The sequence below is a fragment of the Erpetoichthys calabaricus genome, chromosome 4 (assembly GCF_900747795.2).
Source record: "Erpetoichthys calabaricus chromosome 4, fErpCal1.3, whole genome shotgun sequence".
Taxonomy (NCBI): Eukaryota; Metazoa; Chordata; class Cladistia; order Polypteriformes; family Polypteridae; genus Erpetoichthys; species Erpetoichthys calabaricus.
In genome coordinates, this window is record NC_041397.2 from 35,440,360 (window position 1) to 35,459,210 (window position 18,851).

Here is an 18,851-nt window from a genome sequence, read left to right on the forward strand (position 1 = left end):
CTGGAAAAACAAAAAATAATTTCCAGTAAGCGTTCACATTTAGTCAGCAGGGGCAATTTTGTTTATATATTTTCAGAAAATGTCATAATAGTTTTTCCTTTTTAAGAAATGCTGTATCTGCATATCTTACTGAACTGTGATAGCCAAGTCAGAACTTTTCTTTCTTTTGAATTTTCTTGCTTTACAGTCATTCTGGTGTATACTCAGACTAAAGTGTGTTTATTTATTTATTTATTTGCTGATTTAGGCATATACTTATTTAAAGAGCCTCTGCAAAAAGCCAGATTTCCCCCTGCAGAAATCTATCTATCTATCTATCTATCTATCTATCTATCTATCTATCTATCTATCTATCTATCTATCTATCTATCTATCTATCTATCTATCTATCTAAAAAATGATTTACTATTAACCTAAACATATTCTTGCATATACAAGCAGTGCTGGAACCCATAAGAAAAACAAACCAGGTTTATTTAATTTTAAGCTAAGTAAACATTGATAGTATGTATTCTGAATACAAACAGAAAGCTTGTTGGTGTCACTTTTTTATACAGTTTGCCTTATATTAGCTGTAGCAGAGGCAGTTTGAGCAGCCTGTCACACCCGGATCTACACCAGCTCTGAGCCTGGAAGGCAGCCTTGGTTCACTGCTTCATTTTTGAGCTTCAACACCTGGCATATCCCATCTTGGCATATATGTGGTTTGTGTTTATGAAGTTTATCAATTCATGTACATTCCTAACTTTTATAATCCAACTGTAGGAGCATATCCAGGCAGCATTAATCACACAGCACGAAACAACTTCTGAGTCTTTCTCATGGCATACTCACTCACGCACACATGTACACTCTTTCTCTCCCACATTTGCGACATCAAGTGATACAACTCTAGTTTTATTTAAATTATATATACATTTATACACACACTGTGGGTGCTTGTCCTAGTTGCATCACGAACTTGCCCAAAAAGTGAACTTGTACAGCATTAAACTTTAATTTTGTTATAATCATATTATTGTATTTCTTTGTGGAGGTATGTCAATTAGAAATATGTGGAGAATGAAAGGATTAATGGTCACTCATGTACTTGATAGCCTAGGCCCACTTCTATCCAGAATCATTGGGCTAATTTAGCAGGCAATGAACTGACAGCCTTAGTCATCTTTCCGAGTAACATGATATTGAAGAGCTAAGCTTTTGCTGCTTGAGGTGTTGAAATAACCAAATTTTAGCCCAAAACTTTGAACCTCTCTCTTACTATTAATTTTAATAGATTTATTATGGTTATGTAAATATTATGTCGTTAATTACGTCTTGAGGAAAGAGTAGTATATAGGAATAAACTTTTGTAAATTGAAAAATAATCTGAATGTAATATAAAAAAGATATATACACTATAAAAAGGATAACCTAGTGGAGACTGAATGAGGGATGGCGGCAGTGTGTGAAGAATAACCATTGACCAGATAATAATAATAATAATGCATTTTATTTATATAGTGCCTTTCCCATGCTCCAGGCACTTCAGATGACTGCAGTGATACATCATAGAACCATTAACAGTCTCACCCATCTGGACACTTACCGCTTGAAATGTACCCATGTGCTTTCCTCCATTCAGCAAGTTCCAGAAATTGATGTATCCTTTTGAAAACAAAGTAATTTAATGTAGAACACAGATTATAATTAAATAATACCTATTAAGGACTGATAATCAGCAAGGTCATTTAGTAACCATAACCAAAATTTACACTAATGATTTTCAGAATCAGAAAACTTTATTATTACCGAGGGAAATTATTTAAAAAAAAAACAAAGAAGTGCTTTAACGATTTTCAATGTCTGTGGCGAGAAAATAAAGGAAGACAATAAAATAATGTACATATACTGTTTATTTATATCTGAGTCTGAATCAGGGTGAAAACATCTATATTTCTCAATCTATCTATTCCTTCTCTAAAAGCTAAGGGTTGCAGGGGTTGTCTGTGTGTGTCAACAATAAATATTACTCCCAAATTTATAACAGCATTAGTTTAGATATACACAAACTATAAAAAAAACACACTAAAGGAAATGCTTAAAAGGTCTGCTAGACTTTAGTGCTGAATATATTCAATACGTAAAGAATTAGTTGGTTTGATTTACAGACAGGATATTCTAAAGATGGCACTCTCAGCATACATTGGGGTCATTTATCCTGGCAGAAACAACCTTTTACAAAAGACAGTCCAGCTTAATGAGTGACCCTGAGTTGTATAATAAAATTAATGGCATATATAAGATTTTCGTACACTACTGGCATATATAATTGAGTTATCTTTATTTTACAGATATTCTACCTTTTTAGTAGCTTAAATTAAAAATATCTGGTATATGAAGTACTGTGCATTTAGCGGTATCAGCAACCACAATTGGGAATGCATATAAAAAGAACACGCACAACAGTTTTTTGGTATAGTAAATTATTTAAAAAGGATATCTAAAATAATGTTGTAAAGAACGTTACATATTGAATGTTAGCGACCCTTTGTTTTTTAAATCACTTTAGGAAAATGGAAAATATTACAAAGTATTATGTAAAGTAAAGGTCACAGTATTTTAATCAGCAATACCACATGATGTGCTGCTTTTTGTCCTTGTAAAAACACACACTTTCAACTGTTGCTATTTTTTGCTCAGATCTGTGGTTCAGGTGTTCAACTATTAAACCATTACAAACATCAAAAAGTGTGTCCCACCTTGTGGCCCACTAGAAACAAGGGATGAAGTAGATTCGTTCTTCTTAGCACAATTCTTCAAGAACATCACTTTAGAAACACTTTTGTCAATACCTTACAAAAATTAAAAAAAGAAAATATCAGGTTCCCATTCAGAATGAGCTTAGGATTGATTTAGATTAACTATGTGAATGATGATGAAACAAGCCATGTGGAGAAAAAAAAACACATCAAGTCAGGGGCTCTAAACATGCCGTTGAGTCAGTTAGTTCAAATTAGTAACAAGGTTGACACAAGAAAGAAAGTATTCCTGGAGTGAAGACAGAGGTCTTATTGCAGAGCCTGCAAAGGATGGCTTCTCTCACCTACATGGTCACAACGAGTACCCGTTTTATTCTGCCTAGCTTCAAATAAAAATAAGCAAAATGTGCAGAAACAAGGTGTGTTATGAGCAAACAAGCAACAGCAATTCCAACAGAGATCAGAGGGACCTGGCTTCCATTAATTGGGAAAAATGGCTGTTTTGACATCTCACCATGGGACAGCTAGGCAGAGAAACACAGGCAAAGGTATTCAAAATTGTAAAACAAAGTGTTAAATCCACAACATGTAAACCATAGTCCAATAATGTAAAAAGCCCAACACTAAACCTCTGAAAGATATTCCAACGATGGTAAGACACAGTGCTCAAGCATGATCCGTTTTTGTATTCACACTTCATTTATTATGTGACCACCACATACAGTACTTAGCATAAATGAGAACACCCCCTTTGAAAATGTACTTTTTTTGTTCATTTCTCAGTGAACTCCACAACAATTACAAGCATTTTGACAAAACTGAGCTTTATTAAACATTTGTTTTATTAACAACTTAAAGGTTTGGTCACCAACAACATTTGGATGAGAAAATAATGGATTTTATTTAGATGAGGTGTTGAAAAAATGAATACACTCTACAACAAATTCCACCAAATCTAATATTTTCTATGGCCTCTATGATTTTAAGAATAGCACCAACTCTTCTAGACATGGAACGAACAAGTTGGCAATGTATTTCCATAACCATCTTTCTCCATTCTTGGAGAAACAGCTCTTTCAGAGCAAGGATGCTAGATGGTGAATGTTGATCAACCTGTCATTTCAGAACTACCCACAGATGTTCTTCAGGGTTGAGGTCGGGTGACATTCTTGGCCACTGTATCACTTTCACCCAGTTTTTCCTCAGAAATGCAGTAGTGGCCTTGGATGTATGTTATGAGTCATTATCATGACAAAAGAATGCCCAGTAACCCAGGGAACAGAGAGATGGTAGTACATCTGTTATTGTTACTGTCTCCTTATATAATACAGTACTGTGGCTGTCCATTTGTCTGTCCAGGATTTTAAATCACCTGTAGCTCGCAAACCGTTTGACCCATTGATGCGAAATTTTGTACACATATACTATGTGACCTCTACTGTCCGCTTCCGGAGTGAAGATTGACCTCCAAGGTCAAAGATCTGACTGAAACTCTGTACTACAGCTTTATATTAAAAGCAAAGAGTTTTGGAATTATTACTCTTTTTATTTTTATCTTATTTTATTGTAGAATCAATTCTCGGCAGCAGGCAGCAGGGCAGCTGTGTGGCGGATGCGTACAGGCACAGAGTATGGTCAAGTCAAGTGTATTCACTGCACGTTATCGTGCAGTACGCCACTACTGGTTATACAATAAAAACATACGTTTGATTTGAGTCCATAGTTGTACTTGTAAAGGTTAGCATTCTTTTTTTATTAAAATTTATTCCCTCAGTCACGTTCACGCTCCCCCTGATCTGACACTGCTGTTTTCAAATAAAGGCGTACCACGGTATCTGTTTGTGATTATGTTCTGTGATGGTCTTTATATAAATTAAAACATTTATATGTTACTTATTTATATGTTATGTAAAGCCAGATCGAATGTTATTTACCTATTTACCTTGATTTATTTACTTATCTTCATACAGCATAAAGTTACAAGTGGACTGCAGAGTGTCCTGTGTTTGATCGACACAGGTATGCTGACAAAGTACATGTGCAATGCCACTCCTTATTCAGGAAAAGATCAGTTATGAAAAGTGTGACGGCAGCTTCCACTGCAGCTATAGACTCTTCAGTACATAAGCGACTCTCCACGCTGATGTTTAGATCTGGCAGTGCCCCTCTCGTACCATTGCTCATGTAGAGGTGCAAAGGAATTTAAGGTGGCCCGGGAATATGACTTTTTTCATAGGCTTCAGGGATTCTAGTGTTAAGACCTTCATTTGGGTGTACTCATTTTTGCAACATGGTCTTAAATGATTTTGTTAAAAAAAAATCCAGTTTTGTGTCTGTACTGACAAATCTCATTTGCAACTAATAAACCTGATTTGCTGCACTATTTTATGGTGTTGGATCCCATAGAAAGTATTAATTCTAAAGGGAGACGATAGGAAGATGATGTTTCTGAAAAATTATTTGGAATGTACTTATTTATGCTTAGCATTATATTTAGTGATGTTTAGAAAAATTGAGAGCCAGGACAATAAACTGACATGTACTCCTTTTCAAGTGACAGCTACTATAAAAGCAGTTGTATTATTTTTCAATTTGTTGAAATGTTTAAAAAGACTTGGCAGGCCCATATTGGCCTAGCAGGGTACACCATGTGAAACAACTGTGTGACACTCAAATTCATGTTTGTCTACTGCCTTTTTTATTCTGCTTTTGTTTACACCACCAGTGAAGGAGACTATAGAACATTATTTAGAATGCGCCACACCTTTCCTGAAAATAAATGCATTTATTTTCACTTCCGATACAAAAAGAAAGTGTGCCCAAAAACTAAATAAGATGTGCATAGGAGCCAAATCCTTTAAGTTAATGTTAATGGTAAATTTAGCTTAGTTTGCTTAGTTTTTGAACTTGAATACAATGTAGCTTAACATACTGAGATCATGAAAGTTTCAGTTTAACACCCTATAAGTTATAGAAAAGGGAATGTTCATAATGTTACCTCTGTGTAGCAGTAGAATAGCCCTTAGGCTGAAGTTAGACAGCTAAAAAGAAACATGTATTAAGGACATATAGCTTTCTTTTTTTATGTTTTTTTATTGATTTTAATTAGAAACAGATAACGTTCCATAAAATCAAGGCAAATTTAACAAATCAAAGAAAAATTCAACCCCCACCCAAAAGAAAGAGACAGGAGCCAGCAATCGCAGCTACTCTATAAAAGGATCAAGAAAGGAAGGGTATCCTTTTCCCTGAAATGGAAGCTTATTCTAAAATGTTATTGATTAGATCCTGCCATATTTTTAAAAAGTTTTGAATAGATCCTCTACGTGAGAATTTGATAGGACATATAGTTTTCTGACCGCTGTGTTATGTACGTTATACTATGAATGAGATAACCTATAGAAAAGTAACCTAGATATTTAAACCTCAAGCAGAACACCATAAGTTTCCCTTTTCCTATTTTTGCATGCATTATCAACTTTTTTCTTTCATTTTTTGTGTAAACTGTTTGCTTTGAATTTCAATAAAATCTTTAAAAAGAAGACAATTGGAATATGGAGTTTTTTTTATGTATGGGAAGTCATACTAGTGCTGGAATGCTTGTCTGGTAGCTGCATTTAAACTACCTTGAACTATATGAAAACCTTCAACAAATGGAGTTACAATACATTTAGGATTTTAAGAGCTTACAATGAGCCTGAAGGTATTACTTCACCATGTCTTATAAGAGTTAATACTTATATACAGTAGGTAGAACATAAAAAAATCAGACAGGAGACTATACAATGGAACAGAAAATGATGTTAGTTAAGAGTGCGGCACATCTCTTGCAGGTGATTTTCACACAAATGCATAAAAAAAACTGAGTGCAAGTTAGGGATGCTAAAGAATTCTTAACACTCAGTTTCTGCATGTGTTATTTCACACATTTAATGGATAATCCCTGTTAAATGCAGTGGATTTAGAAAGTATTCAGACCTGCACTTTATGTACACTTCATTATTTAATTTTAAATAGATGCATTTGCCATTTTTGCCCATCAATCTAATTTCAACAACTCATTTTAACAAAGAGAAAACATGTTTTCAGAATGGTTTGCAAATTTACTATAAAAAGGCAAAAACCGAAGGGTATTTATACCCTTAGTTCAGTACTTTGTAGAAGCCCCTTTTGCAGCAGTTAGAGCAGGGTGTCAAACTCCAGGCCTGGAGGGCCACATTGGCGTCAGGTTTTCATTCTAACCCTTTTCCTAATCAGTGACTAGCTTTCACTGCTAAGTAAATTCTTCTCCCTTCATTTTAATAGCAATGTTTTTATAGGATTCAGTTCCCTGAATTGATTCTTTTCTTCATTAAATGACAGCCAAACAGAAATGAGATGTGAAACAAGCCAACAGATGACCAGCTGAATTAGGACCAATTTCACACCAACTAGTTTCTTAATGAAAAGCTGATTCTTGCTGTTAATTAAACCCATTATTTATGCCATAGCTTGTTGCTGCTCTCATTCTGCCACAGCAGACATTTCCAAAAGTGTTGATTTTCTGTTTTTTCTAAGAACACCGTCAAAATGTTTTGGTGACCTGAAAGATTATCCTTACTGAAGCCTTGTCATTTCTTAATTTTCAAATATTCTATGATGGACACAGGCGAGTTTTTCGTGTGACTGCTTGTTTTGTGTCTCATTATTTTCTGGCTGTTAAGTAAGGAAAACAAAACAACTAAGGGGCCTGAGTCAAGTTAATTAAACCTAAGGTAAAAGAAGTGAATTAGCTGCAAAACAAGGTCACTAATTAAGAAGATGGTTAAAATTAAAACCTGTAGCCATTGCAGCCCTCCAGGACCAAAGTTCAACACTCCTAAATTAGATCTTCAAATCTTCTTAAGTAAGTTTTTCACACCTGAATTTCAGAAGTGTACAGATCCATTGGATGGGAATTGTCTGTAAACTGTCATCTGTCATCCTCTGGTCTCTCCACTCATATTGTGGGGTGTTTAAGTCTGGGCTTTGGATGGGTCACTCATGGACAGTCAGAAACATGTCACAAAGGCACTCCAGCACTGGGTCAATGTACCAAATATACTCGTGTTTAAGTTCTCTCGCAGATAAGTCGAGGCTTGATTTTACAGTATAGTTTCTGATATTTTATAATATCGGTCGTATCAGTCGAATATGGAAAACTCAGTCTATTGGACCAAAAGATTATGCTATGCTAACGCCCACCTGAGAGTGTAACCATGGAGCACACTGCTTTTTTTTGTGCCTACGTGATCACCATACAGTACTTCACCATAGGAATGGTATTGGGCAGCTGATAAGCAGTGCCTGGTCTTCACCATACATAGTGCATGAAGTTCTACCCAAACATTTAAGTATTGTCTCATCAGATCAAAGAATCCTTAAATGCTGTTTGGCAAACTCCAAGCCAGATGTCAAATGCCTTTGACAGAGTGGGTTCTGTCTAGCCACTCTGCCATAAACACCTGACTGATAGAGCCCATCTCAGCAGAGGACTTCTGAAACTCTAATAGAGGGACCATTGGGTTCTTTGTCACCTCCCAGATCATGGCTCTTCTTGACCAGTGTCACACATGTACGCATGGGAGACAGTTTACAGGCTCGAATAAATGTGTTTCTCCAAAGGACAGGGAGATGGTGCTATACTCTAACTCTTTCTCCTCTTTCCCTCAGCAGACCAGCAGAGGAGCCCACCTCATAAAAACACCACTTCCACTTCCAGTCCCTAAGGCCCGCCTACTATAAAAGTCATTTCCACATACAGTCCCTCAGAACCTGCCTCCCTACGCCTTTACTTCCATCTCTGGTCTCTCAGAACCTGCCTCCTATGACATCATTTCTGCTTCCATACCCACCTCTTCCTGTCAGTTGGCTATATAGCGGCCATCTTTTCCAGTGTACCTCAGTTCTGTTTTGCACTCAAGTCTGTAAAGGCTTATTGTTGTTATATTTGCCTTTTTTCATCAACCAACTTTCAAATATATGGGATGTCTACCTCAAACTTTTTTCTGTCTCCTCTTGTTTATTTTACACCAGTTACAGTTTGGTTGGGCAGTTCTTTCATTTCACAATTATTTTAGCCACTGTCCTATTTGTACAAAGAGTTCAAGGGACTTCATGGCATGGTGTTTCTTCTGAAATGCAGCATGAAGTGTGAGACCTTACATACACAGGTGTGTGCATTTCTAAATGATGTTCAATCAATTCGTTTTGCCACAAGTGGAATCCAATCAAGTTCTAAACATATCTCAAGGATAACTAAAGCAAATAGGATGGACCTGAGCACAACTTGGAGTTCCACAACAAAGGGTCTGAATACTTGTATAAATGAAAGATTTCAGTTTTTGATTTTTTATTAAATGTGCAAACTTTTCTGAAAACATGTTTTCATATTGTCACTATAGGTTACTGAGTGTAGACTGGTGGACAAAAATGGCAAATGTATTCATTTAATTTTAAATTTACTATGCAATAAAGTGTGTAGAAGTGAAGGGATCATATTCTTATTGTGTCCACTGTATAAACCTGATGAATAAACTTGATTTTTCTAATACACCTTGCAATGAACTGGAGTCATTCCTGCAAGACAATATCCAGTACTTCTAATAATATTACCACTACTCGTACTACTACTATTTCTAATGATAGTAATCATAATATTCAATTTCAAAACCTAATATACTGTAATGACAACTTCAAGCTCCAGCCATTTGTTCTAGTGAGTGTCATAGTGGATATATTTAAAACCAACTTATCTTTATAAAATGTCCCAAGGCATTCTGAGGAATTCCCAGGCAATTCCAGGGTACTGTAACTGAGAAAAACAGCTGCTCCAGCATGCCCTGGGTCTAAAACTCCCACTGGAAGTGTTTAAAGATGATCTGTACTACATGCTCAAACAATATCAACTGGCTTTACAATTGCATATTGTTGAACTTCTAACTCTATCATAAAAACTGAGTCTAGTTACTGGGCACAGCAATCTCATTTGAGCTTCTGTTACTCATGAATTTATTCTATTGGTCACTACAAAGAATTTGTGATGATCGTTAAAAATGGAGAAATGGTTGGACCAGTAATTTGAATGCTTCATCTCAACTCTGGTACAATGCACAGGAATCATCTGCCACTGCACTGATTTGTTAGTCCATCTTACCATATCCTTTATCTTTACATGTGAATATGACCCTGAGGTACTAAACTCAGTGTTTGCTGCTGAGGGCCACGAAAAATAGCTGAGTTAGGTTTAGTACAAAGAAAGACCATAGGTTCGACCCATCCATCCATCCATCCATCCTCTTCCGCTTATCCGAGATCGGGTCGTGGGGGCAGGAGCTTGAACAGAGATGCCCAGACTTTCCTCTCCCCGGCCACTTCTTCTAGCTCTTCCGGGAGAATCCCAAGGCATTCCCAGGCCAGCCGGGAGACATAGTCTCTCCAGTGTGTCCTGGGTCTTCCTCCCAGTTAGACATGCCCGGAACACCTCACCAGAGAGGCGTCCAGGAGGCATCCTGATCAGATGCTCAAGCCACCTCATCTGACTCCTCTTGATGCGGAGGAGCAGCAGCTCTACTCTGAGCCCCTCCCGGATGACTGAGCTTCTCACCCTATCTTTAAGGGAAAGCCCAGACACCCTGCGGAGGAAACTCATTTCAGCTGCTTGTATTCGCGATCTCGTTCTTTTAGTCACTACCCATAACTCATGACCATAGGTGAGGGTAGGAGCGTAGGTCGACTGGTAAATTGAGGGCTTTGCCTTACAGCTCAGCTCCTTTTTCACCACGACAGACTGATGCAGAGCCCGCATTACTGCGGATGCCGCACCGATCCGCCTGTCGACCTCACGCTCCATTCTTCCCTCACTCGTGAACAAGACCCCGAGATATTTGAACTCCTCCACTTGGGGCAGGATCTCACTACCAACCCTGAGAGGGCACTCCACCCTTTTCTGGCTGAGGACCATGGTCTCGGATTTGCAGGTGCTGATTCCCATCCCAGCCGCTTCACACTCAGCTGCGAAACGATCCAGAGAGAGCTGAAGATTATGGCCTGATGAAGCAAACAGGACAACATCACCTGCAAAAAGCAGTGACCCAATCCTGAGCCCACCAAACCGGACCCCCTCAACGCCCTGGCTGCACCTAGAAATTCTGTCCATAAAAGTTATGAACAGAATCAGTGACAAAGGGCAGCCTTGGCGGAGTCCAACTCTCACTGGAAATGGGTTTGACTTACTGCCGGCAATGCGGACCAAGCTCTGACACCAGTTGTACAGGGACCGAACAGCCCTTATCTGGGAGTCCGGTACCCCATACTCTCAGAGTACCCCCCACAGGATTCCCTGAGGAACATGGTCGAATGCCTTTTCCAAGTCCACAAAACACATGTAGACTGGTTGGGCAAACTCCCATGCACCCTCCAGGACCCTGCTAAGGGTGTACAGCTGGTCCACTGTTCCACGACCAGAACAAAAACCACACTGTTCCTCCTGAATCCGAGGTTCGAGTATATGATGGACCCTCCTCTCTAGGACCCCCGAATAGACTTTTCCAGGGAGGCTGAGGAGTGTGATCCCTCTGTAGTTGGAACACACCCTCCAGTCCCCCTTCTTAAAGAGGGAGACCACCACCCCGGTCTGCCAATCCAGAGGCACTGTCCCTGATGTCCATGTGATGTTGCAGAGGCGTGTCAACCAAGACAGTCCTACAACATCAAGAGTCTTGAGTATCTCATCCACCCCCGGGGCCCTGCCACCAAGGAGCTTTTTGACCACCTCGGTGAACTCAGTCCCAGAGATGGGGGAGCCCACCTCCAAGTCCCCATGCTCTGCTTCCTCATTGGAAGGCATGTTAATGGGATTGAGCAGGTCTTCAAAGTACTCCCCTCCTCGAACCGGCACCTTATTGTGGTGGAGGGGTTTGCGTGTCCCAATGATCCTAGGAGCTCTGTTGTCCGGGGCTTTATGCCCCTGGTAGGGCCACCCAAGGCAAACTGGTCCTAGGTGAGGGATGAGACAAAGAGCGGTTCAAAGAAACCTCCTATGAAGAATAAAAAATTTGGACGGCGTTTTCCCTCGCCCGGACGCGGATCACTGGAGCTCCCCTCTGGAGCCAGGCCTGGAGGTGGGGCTCGATGGCGAGCGCCTGGTGGCCGGGCCTGCACCCATGGGGCTCGGCCGGGCACAGCCCGAAGAGGTAACGTGGGTCCCCATTCCCATGGGCTCACCACCTATGGGAGGTGCCAAGGAGGTCGGGTGCAGTGTGAGTTGGGTGGTGGCCAAAGGCGGGGACCTTGGTGGTCTGATCCTTGGCTACAGAAGCTGGCTCTTGGGACGTGGCATGTCACCTCTCTGAAGGGGAAGGAGCCTGAGCTAGTGCGCGAGGTCAAGAGGTTCCGGCTAGATATAGTCGGGCTCACCTCGACGCACAGCTTGGACTCTGGAAGCAATCTCCCTGAGAGGGACTGGACTCTCTACCACTCTGGAGTTGCCCCCGGTGAGAGGCGCTAAGCGGGTGTGGGCATACTTATTGCCCTCCGACTTGGAGCCTGTTCATTGGGGTTTACCCCAGTAGACGAGAGGGTAGCCTCCCTCCGCCTTCAGGTGGGGGAACTGGTCCAAACTCTTGTTTGTACATATGCACTGAACAGCAGTCTGGAGTACCCACCCTTTTTGGAGTCCCTGGAGGGGGTGCTAGAGGGCATACCTTCTGGGGACTCCCTCGTTTTGCTGGGAGACTTCAATGCTCACGTGGGCAATGACAGTGAGACCTGGAAGGGTGTGATTGGGAGGAATGGCCCCCCCGATCTGAACCTGAGCAGTGTTTTGTTATTGGACTTCTGTGCTCACCACGGATTGTCCATAACGAACACCAAGTTCAAGCAGAGGGGTGTTCATATGTGCACTTGGCACCAGGACACCCTAGGCCTCAGTTCGATGATCGACTTGGTGGTCATGTCGTCGGACTTGCGGCCACATGTCTTGGACACTCGGGTGAAGAGAGGGGCGGAGCTGTCAACTGATCATCACCTGGTGGTGAGTAGGCTTCAATGGTGGGGGAGGATACCGGTCAAGCCTGGTAGGCCCAAACGTGTTGTGAGGGTCTGCTGGGAACGTCTGGCAGAGTCCCCTGTCAGAAGTAGCTTCAACTCCCACCCCTGGCAGAACTTCGACCACGTTCCAAGGGAGGTGGGGGACATTGAGTCCAAATGGGCCATGTTCTGTGCCTCTATTGTTGAGGTGGCTGACCAGAGCTGTGGCCGTAAGGTGGTCGGTGCCTGTCGTGGTGGCAATTCCCGAACCCGTTGGTGGACATCGGCAGTGAGGGATGCCGACAAGCTGAAGAAGGAGTCCTACAGGATCCTTTTGTCCTGTGGGACTCTGGAGGCAGCTAATAGGTACCAGCAGGCCAAGCGAAATGTGGCTTCAGTGGTTGCTGAGGCAAAAACTCGGGCGTGGGAGGAGTTTGGGGGGGGCCATGGAGAACGACTTTCGGATGGCTTCAAGGAGATTCTTGTCTAGGTTCGACCCAACAAGAGGAAATAAAGATGGTTAGGTTTGTTACCAAATGGTTTACATGCATGTGTGCGAAATATCACTAATAAAAATGACTATTATTCACAACCACAATTCCAAATATTTTTAGTTTCATGGCAATCACTATTAACTCAAAAATCAGGACTTTGTTTATAGATACCAAGAAACTGAACTCCTTTATAAGGAAGTTCTACATTTTTTTAATGTGAGGTAAACTGCTTGACAACATAATAAGACTCTTACCAGCTACTGTAGAGCAGTCTTGAGGCAGGGGAGTCCGCAGACGGCAGTATATGTGGCCTGACACCATGTTCCACACTATAATCTCTCCATCATAGCTGCCAGTTGCAAGCAAATTTGGTGGACATTGAGCAATGCAGAGGATATCTTCTTTGTGACCTCTTCTCTATAAACATAGAAGCTCTCAATATTCCAGTTTTATAACATAGAGTAAAGACAGGAAACATTATGCAGGTACTATACATTCTCAGGAAAGCTGTGTTATTGTGCTTTAGTATGATGCTCTTATCTTTTTAAATTAAAACATGGTGTTACTGTAAATGTCCTGGTTAAATACCATAATATAGTAATAATATTAATAAAAATGCATACAGTTTTCAAAAGGAATTCAAAGTAAAATTATTACTCTGAAATCTGAAAGTAAATGATAGACAAATTTTATAGAACAGGCCATAAAACAACACACACTAGATTAAGGGATGACTAGAAGCAACATTTACACCATAAAGGATTGTGACTCCCTCTCTACTTAGACCTATTAATTTGAGTGTTTTGTGTATGGGACTGCACTGTTCATTACCGAAATTAGTCCAAAATTTTGCTATACCTTTACTGAAGCCACATTTTTCAGCGTCTTTAGATGGTCCTTTGCTATAGCCGTCTAAAATTTCTTTTTTATTTTTTTCATCAATTTCCTGGAGCAGGTTCAAAATGAAACTGCCTTATTTCTTTTGAAAGCAACCTAGGGCACTTTGGTGCAGTGCAGAAGACTACATTTGAACTGACTGGTTAAAGCATGACTGGGCCAAACAAATTTTACCCTCTGCTTTAGTTTGTCACCAAGTACTTAATGTTGGGCATGTTGTGGGGGCTGTACGTAATAAATTTTGCCTTTTTAGAAAATACAAGTAGTTATAATTTACCAGATCATCCTGCCAATGTAACTGAGGCTTCTGAACATGATGAAGATCATCAGCTTGGTCCTATACAGAAAAGCAAAATATTAAAAGAAAAATAACAGTTTACCTTTGGAGCTATGTGTTACACTACATTTACTTACAATTTAAAAATTCCCTTATGCATTAGTAGACACAAGCAATATTAAAAAAGAGCCCACTGTTAATTAAGTTGCTAAGAATCTAAACTAAAAAGAAAAAGGTTACTATTCCTATCCTAGTTACTAACTGCCTGTGATCCTGAGCAAGTCACATATGCTGTCAAATACCCAAATTGTAACAATTAGGTCTACACACCTTCAAATGGTGTTTACTATAAGAGACTATCTATAGACTGAGCTTTGTTTTAATCTTCTCTGTAAATACAGTAACAGCCTTAACATATCATTGTCAAAGCCTGCTTAATCCTGAGCAGAGTTGCAGGGGCTGCAGCCCATCCCAGTATGCATAGGATGTAAGACAGGAACAAACCCTGGACAGGGCACCAGTCCTTTGCAGGGTGTCGAGCTTAACAGCTTAATTTATTCATATTTTAATATTATAATCATTAATATTTACAACAAGCTTTATAATAAAGTCACCTCACCCAGGAGCTCTGTTCTTAGCTCATTACCTTTTTCTCTTTTTATGCATGATTGTGTTTCCAAACATGACATAAATTATATCATTACCCCCATCAGTAAACTAATGGAGCTGATTGAGGAGTTAAACAGACCCAGAGAGGACCATGCATCAGCTGGCATTATTGGGGTTGCAGTGAAAACATTTACATTCTAATGGGGATATCACTGATTATCTACTGCTGCTTTTTAATAACATCTGTCTTGTTAAAAAAGGTTTAATAGCATCTTCACTTATCTACTTCACTTCATATGCTTATTAACTTTTTCAATGGAGGATATACTGACTAGCTGCATCACAGTCTGGCATGCCAAAGGCAACGTGTCAGATCACTAGAGCCATGTTTCAACAGAGACACTTTTGCACATAGAAACATATTCTCATACATCCTGGCAATAGCCTGTCCCAATGATTCCATTAAGCGATAATGCAGCACTCATCAAAGCACAGGTTTTTAGTCTCATAATATGTAAACTTAAAATAAGTTGAAGCCAAAAAATATTTAGTAAATGTAAAAATAATCTGTTATATGTACTTCAAAAAACCACATGTGCAATTACTTATGGCTTTAAAAGTAAAAAGTACCAATTATACTGCTTCAATTTTTCTTGTCTTGAAGATTTAGCACACCCTGCACATATCAAAAATTATTCTTCACCTCTGTTCAGAAAACTACAGCCTGTTATAATTTGACATATAATATTATCATCACAGCATACAGAAAGTATTAATGTTTCTGTTTGCTGTCTTTCAAATTAAATTTTATTAATGATAATTTAATGTAAAATGAATTAAAATCAAATATATGAAAGAGAGGTGGTAATGACTGAGAGGAAATCAAAGTAATGAATGATTCATTACCCATTTTCAAGATATTTATTGCATTCTTGGTAAGCCAATGCCTATTCAGTACAATGGGAGAGTTTAGAATCATTACCTAAAACTAAAAAGGAACTATTTGGGACTTGGAAGGAAACTAGAGTCCCCCAACAATTTTATATAGTATCTCTTTATAGTTTCATAGCGTCAACTCTGTGAAGTTGTGTAATGAAAAAATGGCTTAAAAATGGATGAATCTTTAAACAGAGAAGGTGCATTACAAGTAACATGAAATAATTGTTTTTGTTTAATTCCAGCAATGGAATTTATTTTATATTTTTACAGTCAGCGGTTTTACAAAACAGTTAAAAAAGCAAATATCCATTTATCCATTTTCGTAACCTGCATATCCAATTTATTAAATATTTTAAATGCACATATAGTAAATGTACACATAGACAGAACTGTGCAACTCATAGCAAACTGCTTAATCTGGCAGTGCTTCATCTGTAACAAATACCTATAAGTACTTTGAAATGGTGTCTACAGTCCACCATAAACAGATCACACAGACAATAAAGTGTTGCATATTAGAAGAAGGAAGATGATTTTTTTTTTAATAAGAGCATTTCCTCTCAGTCAAAACAAGAAGGAAACATAATTAAGTAGAGATTTGCAGAAACTAGTTGACATAGAGATGAAGAGGTTTCGGCTAACAGCTACTTTATACAGTAAGTACCACACAGCAATTATTCAGGCAAATTATGAAAATAAGCAAAAAACATTGTTAATAGGCATTATTAATAGATGGGGTAGAAGGGGCACAGTTGTGTACAACCTATGAACTTGTTATGAGGGTTTTGAATGAATTAAGAACTCACCAATTCTGCCAATAAAATATTGTAAGGGGTCCTTAACACCATTACACAAAATGACATCTGAGTATAACCACACTTGTTTTGTTATTAATTCATTAAAAAAGTAATGCTAATGTATTTAAACACAAGTGATGTGTGAAAACATTGCTAAATAAGAACAAAATCATTTAACTGTAAAATAAAACAAAATCATAATGCAATTAAAAAGAGTGATGATAAAACCATACATCCATTATACAACCCACTATATCCTAACTACAGGGTCACGGGGGTCTGTTGGAGCCAATCGCAGCCAACACAGGGCGCAAGGTAGGAAACAAACCCTGGGCAGGGCGCACACACCCCCACATACAAAGCACACACTAGGGACAATTTAGGATCACCAATGCACCTAACCTGCATGTCTTTGGACTATGGGAGGAAACAGGAGCACCCGGAGGAAACCCACGCAGACACGGGGAGAACATGCAAACTCCACGCAGGGAGGACCCGAGAAGAGAACCTGGGTCTCCTTACTGTGAGGCAGCAGCGCTACCACTGCGCCACCCATGATAAAACCACTTTCCCTAAATATAACTGAAGTAATGTATAATTTTATGTTATATAAGTTGATAAGAAACTGCATGTAACTGCAAACAGAAAGTCCTAACATTTATATCAAGAAAGAGATATATTATGATAGTTTCTACTTTCACTCCTTCTGCAATCAGTTTTTACTTATTTTCCAGACTTATTAAACAAGACTGTATTTACTTGTATTGAAGGTTAGAATAGATTTTGTATCATATACAGCCTTGCACCTATTGTTTGCTACTGTGATTTACATCTTTGTCTTCGCAGTACACATTTTGCATTTGGTGCTCATTACATGTGTTTTGTATTTGTTTTATTTTGCCTAATAAACATTGTGTGAATCTGCTGATCCTCTTGGGTTTCTTCCAAAACATAACCATACTCATGCTGTTATTAATATCAAAAGAGCTGTTGTAATTTATTTCAAATATGTTTGTTATATATAATATAAAATATTGAGGGTGAATCATAAATCAACTAAACCACACCATCACTGAAAAAATCCATTATTTCCTTACATAGAAGCCATCATCATGTGTGTAAACATAAAAAATAGAAATGCATACTGGAAAACAGGAAATGCAGGAAAATAAACATAATGAGAAGAGGTAAGTTATAATAAAAATTATTGGATGGTGATTACCGCCTGTTAACTCATATCTCTAGATTACTGGGTTCACATCTTGGTTTGAGAACTATATTGAGCACTGTCTCATTGCATATTCATTTTGCGAAAGCATAGTTATTTCTCTGGGGCGGCACGGTGGCGCAGTGGGTAGCACTGCTGCCTCGCAGTTGGGAGACCTGGGGAGCCGGGTTCGCTTCCCGGGTCCTCCCTGCGTGGAGTTTGCATGTTCTCCCCGTGTCTGCGTGGGTTTCCTCCGGGCGCTCCGGTTTCCTCCCACAGTCCAAAGACATGCAGGTTAGGTGGATTGGCAATTCTAAATTGGCCCTGGTGTGTTTGTGTGTGTCCTGCGGTGGCTTGGCACCCTGCCCAGGATTGGTTCCCTGCCTTGTGCCCTGTGTTGGCTGGGATTGGCTCCAGCAGACCCCCGTGACCCTGTGTTCAGATTCAGCGGGTTGGAAAATGGATGGATGGATAGTTACTTCTTTGGGTACACTAGTTTTCTCCTACATCCAAAAACATGCATGGTAGGTTGACTGGCAACTCTAAATTAACTCTCTATAAATAATTGTGTATGTGTGAGCTTTGTGGGACTGATTTTTCATGCACTGTTGATACCTCCCTTGTGACAGCTATCCTGGGCTAAGCAGGTTCAGAAAACTAAAGAATGAATAATGAAAGGATGTTAAATCCACACTTTCTACACACAATACTCTAATACTCCATATGTTCATAATGCAATAAAATGACACAGCAGCACAACAGCCAGGGCAGTGAAGATCAACAACTAAGCAAATTCCTGAATGTACCAGTCTTGCAGGCTAAAATAACTGAAGCACGTTAGTC

At 39.4% G+C, this 18,851-nt stretch overlaps 1 protein-coding gene across 2 annotated transcripts in view; it reads right to left on the reverse strand.

Annotated features, from left to right (window-relative positions):
• wdr95 (WD40 repeat domain 95) overlaps positions 1-18,851 on the reverse strand; it is a 121,066-nt gene that overhangs the window by 11,075 nt on the left and 91,140 nt on the right. For both annotated transcript variants that reach the window (XM_051927186.1, XM_028799330.2), the window contains 4 exons: positions 14,457-14,516; positions 13,537-13,699; positions 2,742-2,834; positions 1,589-1,647 (listed from right to left, as the gene is read on the reverse strand). In XM_051927186.1, coding sequence (XP_051783146.1) covers positions 1,589-1,647; positions 2,742-2,834; positions 13,537-13,699; positions 14,457-14,516 — 375 coding nt within the window. The remainder of the gene's footprint in view (positions 1-1,588; positions 1,648-2,741; positions 2,835-13,536; positions 13,700-14,456; positions 14,517-18,851) is intronic.